The sequence below is a fragment of the Bufo bufo genome, chromosome 5 (assembly GCF_905171765.1).
Source record: "Bufo bufo chromosome 5, aBufBuf1.1, whole genome shotgun sequence".
Classification (NCBI taxonomy): Eukaryota; Metazoa; Chordata; class Amphibia; order Anura; family Bufonidae; genus Bufo; species Bufo bufo.
Genome location: NC_053393.1, coordinates 565,150,518 through 565,162,596, shown reverse-complemented (window position 1 = coordinate 565,162,596; position 12,079 = coordinate 565,150,518). Strand labels below are relative to the sequence as shown.

At 43.9% G+C, this 12,079-nt stretch overlaps 1 protein-coding gene across 1 annotated transcript in view; it reads left to right on the top strand.

Annotated features, from left to right (window-relative positions):
- The window catches only part of SLC4A2 (solute carrier family 4 member 2), a 53,684-nt gene that overhangs the window by 16,402 nt on the left and 25,203 nt on the right, over positions 1–12,079 (top strand). The window contains 6 exon segments of the mRNA XM_040434099.1: positions 4,514–4,708; positions 4,843–5,064; positions 5,226–5,315; positions 5,462–5,628; positions 5,729–5,919; positions 5,922–5,981. Coding sequence (XP_040290033.1) covers positions 4,514–4,708; positions 4,843–5,064; positions 5,226–5,315; positions 5,462–5,628; positions 5,729–5,919; positions 5,922–5,981 — 925 coding nt within the window.

Here is a 12,079-nt window from a genome sequence, read left to right as displayed (position 1 = left end):
CTAGCTGGATAGTAGGTGCACTTGTGTAGAGCAAACACATACCAGCTAGCTGGATAGTAGGTGCACTTGTGTAGAGCAAACACATACCAGCTAGCTGGATAGTAGGTGCACTTGTGTAGAGCAAACACATACCAGCTAGCTGGATAGTAGGTGCACTTGTGTAGAGCAAACACATACCAGCTAGCTGGATAGTAGGTGCACTTGTGTAGAGCAAACACATACCAGCTAGCTGGATAGTAGGTGCACTTGTGTAGAGCAAAACACATACCAGCTAGCTGGATAGTAGGTGCACTTGTGTAGAGCAAAACACATACCAGCTAGCTGGATAGTAGGTGCACTTGTGTAGAGCAAACACATACCAGCTAGCTGGATAGTAGGTGCACTTGTGTAGAGCAAACACATACCAGCTAGCTGGATAGTAGGTGCACTTGTGTAGAGCAAACACATACCAGCTAGCTGGATAGTAGGTGCACTTGTGTAGAGCAAACACATACCAGCTAGCTGGATAGTAGGTGCACTTGTGTAGAGCAAACACATACCAGCTAGCTGGATAGTAGGTGCACTTGTGTAGAGCAAAACACATACCAGCTAGCTGGATAGTAGGTGCACTTGTGTAGAGCAAACACATACCAGCTAGCTGGATAGTAGGTGCACTTGTGTAGAGCAAAACACATACCAGCTAGCTGGATAGTAGGTGCACTTGTGTAGAGCAAAACACATACCAGCTAGCTGGATAGTAGGTGCACTTGTGTAGAGCAAACACATACCAGCTAGCTGGATAGTAGGTGCACTTGTGTAGAGCAAACACATACCAGCTAGCTGGATAGTAGGTGCACTTGTGTAGAGCAAACACATACCAGCTAGCTGGATAGTAGGTGCACTTGTGTAGAGCAAACACATACCAGCTAGCTGGATAGTAGGTGCACTTGTGTAGAGCAAACACATACCAGCTAGCTGGATAGTAGGTGCACTTGTGTAGAGCAAACACATACCAGCTAGCTGGATAGTAGGTGCACTTGTGTAGAGCAAACACATACCAGCTAGCTGGATAGTAGGTGCACTTGTGTAGAGCAAACACATACCAGCTAGCTGGATAGTAGGTGCACTTGTGTAGAGCAAACACATACCAGCTAGCTGGATAGTAGGTGCACTTGTGTAGAGCAAACACATACCAGCTAGCTGGATAGTAGGTGCACTTGTGTAGAGCAAACACATACCAGCTAGCTGGATAGTAGGTGCTCTTGTGTAGAGCAAACACATACCAGCTAGCTGGATAGTAGGTGCACTTGTGTAGAGCAAACACATACCAGCTAGCTGGATAGTAGGTGCACTTGTGTAGAGCAAACACATACCAGCTAGCTGGATAGTAGGTGCACTTGTGTAGAGCAAACACATACCAGCTAGCTGGATAGTAGGTGCACTTGTGTAGAGCAAACACATACCAGCTAGCTGGATAGTAGGTGCACTTGTGTAGAGCAAACACATACCAGCTAGCTGGATAGTAGGTGCACTTGTGTAGAGCAAACACATACCAGCTAGCTGGATAGTAGGTGCACTTGTGTAGAGCAAACACATACCAGCTAGCTGGATAGTAGGTGCACTTGTGTAGAGCAAAACACATACCAGCTAGCTGGATAGTAGGTGCACTTGTGTAGAGCAAACACATACCAGCTAGCTGGATAGTAGGTGCTCTTGTGTAGAGCAAACACATACCAGCTAGCTGGATAGTAGGTGCACTTGTGTAGAGCAAACACATACCAGCTAGCTGGATAGTAGGTGCTCTTGTGTAGAGCAAACACATACCAGCTAGCTGGATAGTAGGTGCACTTGTGTAGAGCAAACACATACCAGCTAGCTGGATAGTAGGTGCACTTGTGTAGAGCAAACACATACCAGCTAGCTGGATAGTAGGTGCACTTGTGTAGAGCAAACACATACCAGCTAGCTGGATAGTAGGTGCACTTGTGTAGAGCAAACACATACCAGCTAGCTGGATAGTAGGTGCACTTGTGTAGAGCAAACACATACCAGCTAGCTGGATAGTAGGTGCACTTGTGTAGAGCAAACACATACCAGCTAGCTGGATAGTAGGTGCACTTGTGTAGAGCAAAACACATACCAGCTAGCTGGATAGTAGGTGCACTTGTGTAGAGCAAACACATACCAGCTAGCTGGATAGTAGGTGCACTTGTGTAGAGCAAACACATACCAGCTAGCTGGATAGTAGGTGCACTTGTGTAGAGCAAAACACATACCAGCTAGCTGGATAGTAGGATGCACTTGTGTAGAGCAAAACACATACCAGCTAACTGGATAGTAGGTGCACTTGTGTAGAGCAAACACATACCAGCTAGCTGGATAGTAGGTGCACTTGTGTAGAGCAAACACATACCAGCTAGCTGGATAGTAGGTGCACTTGTGTAGAGCAAACACATACCAGCTAGCTGGATAGTAGGTGCACTTGTGTAGAGCAAACACATACCAGCTAGCTGGATAGTAGGTGCACTTGTGTAGAGCAAACACATACCAGCTAGCTGGATAGTAGGTGCACTTGTGTAGAGCAAACACATACCAGCTAGCTGGATAGTAGGTGCACTTGTGTAGAGCAAAACACATACCAGCTAGCTGGATAGTAGGTGCACTCTTGTGTAGAGCAAAAACACATACCAGCTAGCTGGATAGTAGGTGCACTTGTGTAGAGCAAACACATACCAGCTAGCTGGATAGTAGGTGCACTTGTGTAGAGCAAACACATACCAGCTAGCTGGATAGTAGGTGCACTTGTGTAGAGCAAAACACATACCAGCTAGCTGGATAGTAGGTGCACTTGTGTAGAGCAAAACACATACCAGCTAGCTGGATAGTAGGTGCACTTGTGTAGAGCAAAACACATACCAGCTAGCTGGATAGTAGGTGCACTTGTGTAGAGCAAAATACTATCCAGCTAGCTGGATAGTAGGTGCACTTGTGTAGAGCAAACACATACCAGCTAGCTGGATAGTAGGTGCACTTGTGTAGAGCAAACACATACCAGCTAGCTGGATAGTAGGTGCACTTGTGTAGAGCAAACACATACCAGCTAGCTGGATAGTAGGTGCACTTGTGTAGAGCAAACACATACCAGCTAGCTGGATAGTAGGTGCACTTGTGTAGAGCAAACACATACCAGCTAGCTGGATAGTAGGTGCACTTGTGTAGAGCAAAACACATACCAGCTAGCTGGATAGTAGGTGCACTTGTGTAGAGCAAAACACATACCAGCTAGCTGGATAGTAGGTGCACTTGTGTAGAGCAAAACACATACCAGCTAGCTGGATAGTAGGTGCACTTGTGTAGAGCAAACACATACCAGCTAGCTGGATAGTAGGTGCACTTGTGTAGAGCAAACACATACCAGCTAGCTGGATAGTAGGTGCACTTGTGTAGAGCAAACACATACCAGCTAGCTGGATAGTAGGTGCACTTGTGTAGAGCAAACACATACCAGCTAGCTGGATAGTAGGTGCACTTGTGTAGAGCAAACACATACCAGCTAGCTGGATAGTAGGTGCACTTGTGTAGAGCAAACACATACCAGCTAGCTGGATAGTAGGTGCACTTGTGTAGAGCAAACACATACCAGCTAGCTGGATAGTAGGTGCACTTGTGTAGAGCAAAACACATACCAGCTAGCTGGATAGTAGGTGCACTTGTGTAGAGCAAAACACATACCAGCTAGCTGGATAGTAGGTGCACTTGTGTAGAGCAAACACATACCAGCTAGCTGGATAGTAGGTGCACTTGTGTAGAGCAAACACATACCAGCTAGCTGGATAGTAGGTGCACTTGTGTAGAGCAAACACATACCAGCTAGCTGGATAGTAGGTGCACTTGTGTAGAGCAAACACATACCAGCTAGCTGGATAGTAGGTGCACTTGTGTAGAGCAAACACATACCAGCTAGCTGGATAGTAGGTGCACTTGAGCTGCTCTCACTGACTGAGATGTCCTTGTATCCAACTCCGGCTGTGCTTTGTGATATCTATTTAACAGAACAGTTGCTTAGTGAATTATTTTGTGATATGTTTAAGAAATTAACTCGTCAGCCGCTATTCTGTCCAGTTACGGGTGAGTTTTTATGCATCTGCCATCCATATGGTGCCGCTAGGCCGATTTACCTCTCAGATGCTGTCACTCTATTTCTTTATTACGATGTCATGCTCCTGTCAATCCGAATGCATCTGTAGATATTTGTTTCCACCTCCTTCGCTTTAGCCTTTTTCTGTGCATACTTCAGATGGCACAATAAAACATGAGAGAGGCAGGGAATGCTTTGCATCATCCTCTTCAGACATGTTACATAGGATTGAAGATATTGGGCTGCCTGTCGTCATGGACCATGTCTAGGTATACTGACTATGGATGGCATGGGAATATACAGTAGGTCAGGGTAGCATATCGTGTAGAGGAGCCTTGATAGTGGGAGAACCTAATTGTATTTGAAGATGGACTTATGGCAACTTTTCATGTGCAGTTTTGCTCAGCTAATGGTCTGGAGTACTTGGTTGGCCGTGTATGGATCGGTGCTTGGTTGATAGTAATCGTGGTGGCCACTGTGGCCTGTGAAGGAAGCTTCTTGGTTCGCTTTGTCTCACGCTTCACACAAGAAATCTTCTCGATCCTGATCTCCCTCATCTTCATCTATGAGACTTTCTACAAGTTGTTCAAGGTGAGCTTCAGAGTTTCCATTCACATGTTCTGTCAGCCAGTGTCCCACCTCCACCATATTGCTGTCCTCCACATTACCCATCAGCCTGGACTTTGCAGATTTTGTAACAGCTTTTCCATGACTTTGGTTCTAAGGTCTTTCAGGAGCATCCTCTCACTAACTGCAAGAACCTAACAGACTCTGAGGTCATCAATACGACCAATCGCCTGCAACACAACGAGACGGAGATCATGGTGCCAACAAATATCACAGGACAACCAAATACTGCTCTCCTCTCCCTGGTACTGATGGCGGGAACTTTCTTCATAGCTTTCTTCTTGCGAAAGCTGAAGAACAGTAACTTCTTCCCTGGAAGGGTGAGTCGACACTCCTGTTCCTAAGACTCCCTGTTCAACCACAATCATAGAACATCTCTTCCTCTCTGGTCCACATGATTTATTGCCGCCTCTTGTCAGAAGAGTCCCCCTGATCCTTTTCTACCACTGCTTTAACTATATTGGTCATTTTGTGGATTTAGGTGCGTCGTGTCATAGGAGATTTTGGCGTTCCAATCGCCATTCTTATCATGGTCTTGGTTGACTTCAGTATAACTGACACTTACACTCAGGTAAGTGACACCTGTCAATATGACATCTATACTGATTTGTAAATCTAGCTATATGAGGTCACTGAAGACCAGTCCCCCATCATTAAAAGCCAACCTGTCAAGGAGACACCAGGGCTGGCAATTCTCATATCTGTTTGGGTTTACAGAAACTGAGTGTTCCCGATGGCTTCAAAGTGACCTCACCAGAAAAGAGAGGCTGGGTGATCAACCCACTAGGATCTGTGGAGGCCTTCCCAATCTGGATGATGTTTGCTAGTGTTCTTCCAGCTATTCTGGTCTATATCTTGATCTTCATGGAGACTCAGATCACCACGTGAGTCCTGACGTCCTGGTCCTACACACACGTCTTAGCTCAGATACACTGCTCCATCTTCACTTTCTAAATCCTTAGATAACTGTTCATTTCTTTGCAGGTTGATTATAAGTAAGAAGGAGCGGATGCTGGTGAAGGGCTCAGGCTTTCATCTTGACTTACTGCTCATTGTGGCAATGGGTGGAATATGCGCACTTTTTGGGCTGCCCTGGATGGCGGCTACAACTGTTCGCTCAGTCACACATGCCAACGCATTAACGGTTATGAGTAAGGCTGTTGCCCCTGGAGATAAACAAAAATCCAAGAGGTAAAAGAGCAGAGAGTCACAGGACTGCTAGTGGCCACCCTAGTAGGTGAGAAGATACCGATTGCCTTTGCTTTGCTTGCAATGTCTGTACACATCTATGTGGACACTTCTGATCGTCATGTCTATTCTTTCTGTAAGGTCCACGTTCTCTTCAAAGTCTACACAAATTCTGTCCATTATTACTCCTCCCATACTGTATAGATTGTATTGCACAGAAGGAGAGGAAATATATTGGCCACTTCACCACCAGTCTTGATGTCCTGAGTACAGTTTAGCACTTTCCTTAATTCGTTTATTGTAGATGCTGGTGTGACCATGAGTGGGGCCCAGGAGAACGACTGAAACTATTCTATGTGTGCTTACATTGGGGCCACATGTAGCACAGCAGAAAAACCCAAGCCAGATCTAATTCTCAAAAATAAACCATGAGTATGAAAAAACTTCTAACCAGATGTAAATCATAATAGACTTAGATCAGCAGAATGACCTGGTACCAGAGATAGATGTTCATAATGACCTGGTACCAGACATAGATGTTCATAATGACCTGGTACCAGAGATAGATGTTCAAAATAACCTGGTACCAGAGATAGATGTTCAGAATGACCTGGTACCAGAGATAGATGTTCATAATGACCTGGTACCAGACATAGATGTTCAGAATGGACTGGTACCAGAGATAGATGTTCATAATGACCTGGTACCAGAGATAGATGTTCAGAATGACCTGGTACCAGAGATAGATGTTCAGAATGACCTGGTACCAGAGATAGATGTTCAGAATGACCTGGTACCAGAGATAGATGTTCATAATGACCTGGTACCAGAGATAGATGTTCAGAATGGACTGGTACCAGAGATAGATGTTCAGAATGACCTGGTACCAGAGATAGATGTTCATAATGACCCGGTACCAGAGATAGATGTTCATAATGACCTGGTACCAGAGATAGATGTTCAGAATGGACTGGTACCAGACATAGATGTTCATAATGACCTGGTACCAGAGATAGATGTTCAGAATGGACTGGTACCAGAGATAGATGTTCAGAATGACCTGGTACCAGAGATAGATGTTCATAATGACCTGGTACCAGAGATAGATGTTCAGAATGGACTGGTACCAGACATAGATGTTCATAATGACCTGGTACCATAGATAGATGTTCAAAATAACCTGGTACCAGAGATAGATGTTCAGAATGACCTGGTACCAGAGATAGATGTTCATAATGACCTGGTACCAGAGATAGATGTTCAGAATGGACTGGTACCGGATACAGATCTGCAGAATGACCTAGTACCAGAGATAGATGTTCAGAATGACCTGGTACCATAGATAGATGTGACATATCAAAGTGAAACATATATATATACACCCTGGTTACACCTGATTGGACAAGTGGTCACCCTGGGAGGTCAACTTCTCCCTCAAACCTAATCACATATCACTCCCTCATCACCTTATTTTCTGACATAAAACCAATTAGTGAGACATAAGAGCATTATCATATCCAACAAACCTCAACACCATGCTGAAGGAGACATTACACGTAGCGTCTTTGTTGTTCAACTGCGCATGCGCAACCCATAAATTTAGTATATATTGTGCATGTCCTCGGAGGAGAGGCCTATATTCTAATGCCATTCCACGTGATGTCAACACTAGCATCTCATTCAGAATGACCTGGTACCGGAGATAGATGTTCAGAATGACCTGAAACCAGAAATAGATGTTCATAATGACCTGGTACCGGAGATAGATGTTCAGAATGACCTGGTACCAGAGATAGATGTTCATAATGACCTGGTACCAGAGATAAATGTTCAGAATGACCTGGTACCAGAGATAGATGTTCAGAATGACCTGGTACCGAGATATAAATGTTCAGAATGACCTGGTACCAGATATAGATGTTCATAATGACCTGGTACCAGAGATAGATGTTCAGAATGACCCAGTACCAGAGATAGATGTTCAAACTGACCTGGTACCAGAGATAGATGTTCATAATGACCCGGTATCAGAGATAGATGTTCATAATGACCTGGTACCAGAGATAGATGTTCATAATGACCTAGAACCAGAGATAGATGTTCATAATGACCTAGAACCAGAGATAGATTTTCATAATGACCCGGTACCAGAGATAGATGTTCTTAATGACCCGGGGTACCAGGAGATAGATGTGCAGAATGACCTGGTACCAGAGATAGATGTTCAGAATGACCTGGTACCAGAGATAGATGTTCATAATGACCTGGTACCAAGAGTAGATGTTCATATGACCTAGAACCAGAGATAGATGTTCATAATGACCTATGAACCAGAGATAGATGTTCATAATGACCTGGTACCAGAGATAGATGTTCATAATGACCCGGTACCAGAGATAGATGTTCAGACTGACCTGGTACCAGAGATAGATGTTCATAATGACCTGGTACCAGAGATAGATTTTCAGAATGACCCGGTACCAGAGATTAGATGTTCATAATGACCGGTACCAGAGATAGATGTTCAGAATGGACTGGTACCTGAGATAGATGTTCAGAATGACCTGGTACCAGAGATAATGTTCAGAATGACCTGGTACCAGAGATAGATGTTCATAATGACCTGGTACCAGAGGATAGATGTTCAGACTGACCTGGAACCAGAGATAGATGTTCAGAATGACCTGGTACCAGAGATAGATGTTCAGAATGACCTGGTACCAGAGATAGATGTTCAGAATGACCTGGACCGGAGATAGATGTTCAGAATGACCCGGTACCAGAGATAGATGTTCAGAATGACGTTGGTACCAGAGATAGATGTTCATAATGACCTGGTACCAGAGATAGATGTTCAGATGACCTGGTTACCATAGATAGATGTTCAAAATAACCTGGTACCAGAGATAGATGTTCAGAATGACCTGGTACCAGAGATAGATGTTCAGAATGGAATGGTACCGGATACAGATCTGCAGAATGACCTAGTAACCAGAGATAGATGTTCATAATGACCTGGTACCAGAGATAGATGTTCATAATGACCTGGTACCAGAGATAGATGTTCAGAATGGACTGGTACCAGAGATAGATGTTCAGAATGGACTGGTACCAGAGATAGATGTTCAGAATGGACTGGTACCGGATACAGATCTGCAGAATGACCTAGTACCAGAGATAGATGTTCAGAATGACCTGGTACCATAGATAGATGTGACATATCAAAGTGAAACATATATATACACACCCTGGTTACACCTGATTGGACAAGTGGTCACCCTGGGAGGTCAACTTCTCCCTCAAACCTAATCACATATCACTCCCTCATCACCTTATTTTCTGACATAAAACCAATTAGTGAGACATAAGAGCATTATCATATCCAACAAACCTCAACACCATGCTGAAGGAGACATTACACGTAGCGTCTTTGTTGTTCAACTGCGCATGCGCAACCCATAAATTTAGTATATATTGTGCATGTCCTCGGAGGAGAGCCTATATTCTAATGCCATTCCACGTGATGTCAACACTAGCATCTCATTCAGAATGACCTGGTACCGGAGATAGATGTTCAGAATGACCTGGTACCAGAGATAGATGTTCAGAATGACCTGGTACCAGAGATAAATGTTCATAATGACCTGGTACCAGAGATAAATGTTCAGAATGACCTGGTACCAGAGATAGATGTTCAGAATGACCTGGTACCAGATATAAATGTTCAGAATGACCTGGTACCAGATATAGATGTTCATAATGACCTGGTACCAGAGATAGATGTTCAGAATGACCCAGTACCAGAGATAGATGTTCAAACTGACCTGGTACCAGAGATAGATGTTCATAATGACCCGGTATCAGAGATAGATGTTCATAATGACCTGGTACCAGAGATAGATGTTCATAATGACCTAGAACCAGAGATAGATGTTCATAATGACCTAGAACCAGAGATAGATGTTCATAATGACCCGGGTACCAGAGATAGATGTTCATAATGACCCGGTACCAGAGATAGATGTGCAGAATGACCTGGTACCAGAGATAGATGTTCAGAATGGACCTGGTACCAGAGATAGATGTTCAGAATGACCTGGTACCAGAGATAGATGTTCATAATGACCTAGAACCAGAGATAGATGTTCATAATGACCTAGAACCAGAGATAGATGTTCATAATGACCTGGTACCAGAGATAGATGTTCATAATGACCCAGGTACCAGAGATAGATGTTTCAGACTGACCTGGTACCAGAGATAGATGTTATAATGACCTGGTACCAGAGATAGATTTTCAGAAAGGACTGGTACCAGAGATAGATGTTCTTAATGACCCGGTACCAGAGATAGATGTTCAGAATGACCCGGTACAGAGATAGATGTTCAAGACTGACCTGGTACCTGAGATAGATGTTCAGAATGGACTAGGTACCAGAGATAGATGTTCAGAATGACCCCGGGTACCAGAGATAGATGTTCATAATGACCCGGTACTCAGAGATAGATGTTCAGAATGGACTGGTACCTGAGATAGATGTTCAGAATGACCTGGTACCAGAGATAATGTCAGAATGACCTGGTACCAGAGATAGATGTTCATAATGACCTGGGTACAGAGATAGAGGTTCAGAATGATCCTGGAACCAGGAGATAGATGTTCATAATGACCCGGTACCAGAGATAGATTTCATAATGACCCGGTACCAGAGATAGATGTGCAGAATGACCTGGTACCAGAGATAGATGTTCAGAATGACCTGGTACCAGAGATAGATGTTCATAATGACCTGGTACCAGAGATAGATGTTCATAATGACCTAGAACCAGAGATAGATGTTCATAATGACCTAGAACCAGAGATAGATGTTCATAATGACCTGGTACCAGAGATAGATGTTCATAATGACCCGGTACCAGAGATAGATGTTCAGAATGACCTGGTACCAGAGATAGATGTTCATAATGACCCGGTACCAGAGATAGATGTTCAGAATGACCCGGTACCAGAGATAGATGTTCAGAATGACCCGGTACCAGAGATAGATGTTCAGACTGACCTGGTACCTGAGATAGATGTTCAGAATGGACTGGTACCAGAGATAGATGTTCAGAATGACCCGGTACCAGAGATAGATGTTCATAATGACCCGGTACCAGAGATAGATGTTCAGAATGGACTGGTACCTGAGATAGATGTTCAGAATGACCTGGTACCAGAGATAATGTTCAGAATGACCTGGTACCAGAGATAGATGTTCATAATGACCTGGTACCAGAGATAGATGTTCAGAATGACCTGGTACCAGAGATAGATGTTCAGAATGACCTGGTACCAGAGATAGATGTTCAGAATGACCTGGTACCAGAGATAGATGTTCAGAATGACCTGGTACCGGAGATAGATGTTCAGAATGACCCGGTACCAGAGATAGATGTTCAGAATGACGTGGTACCAGAGATAGATGTTCATAATGACCTGGTACCAGAGATAGATGTTCAGAATGACCTGGTACCATAGATAGATGTTCAAAATAACCTGGTACCAGAGATAGATGTTCAGAATGACCTGGTACCAGAGATAGATGTTCAGAATGGACTGGTACCGGATACAGATCTGCAGAATGACCTAGTACCAGAGATAGATGTTCAGAATGACCTGGTACCAGAGATAGATGTTCATAATGACCTGGTACCAGAGATAGATGTTCAGAATGGACTGGTACCAGAGATAGATGTTCAGAATGGACTGGTACCAGAGATAGATGTTCAGAATGGACTGGTACCGGATATAGATCTGCAGAATGACCTAGTACCAGAGATAGATGTTCAGAATGACCTGGTACCATAGATAGATGTGACATATCAAAGTGAAACATATATATACACACCCTGGTTACACCTGATTGGACAAGTGGTCACCCTGGGAGGTCAACTTCTCCCTCAAACCTAATCACATATCACTCCCTCATCACCTTATTTTCTGACATAAAACCAATTAGTGAGACATAAGAGCATTATCATATCCAACAAACCTCAACACCATGCTGAAGGAGACATTACACGTAGCGTCTTTGTTGTTCAACTGCGCATGCGCAACCCATAAATTTAGTATATATTGTGCATGTCCTCGGAGGAGAGCCTATA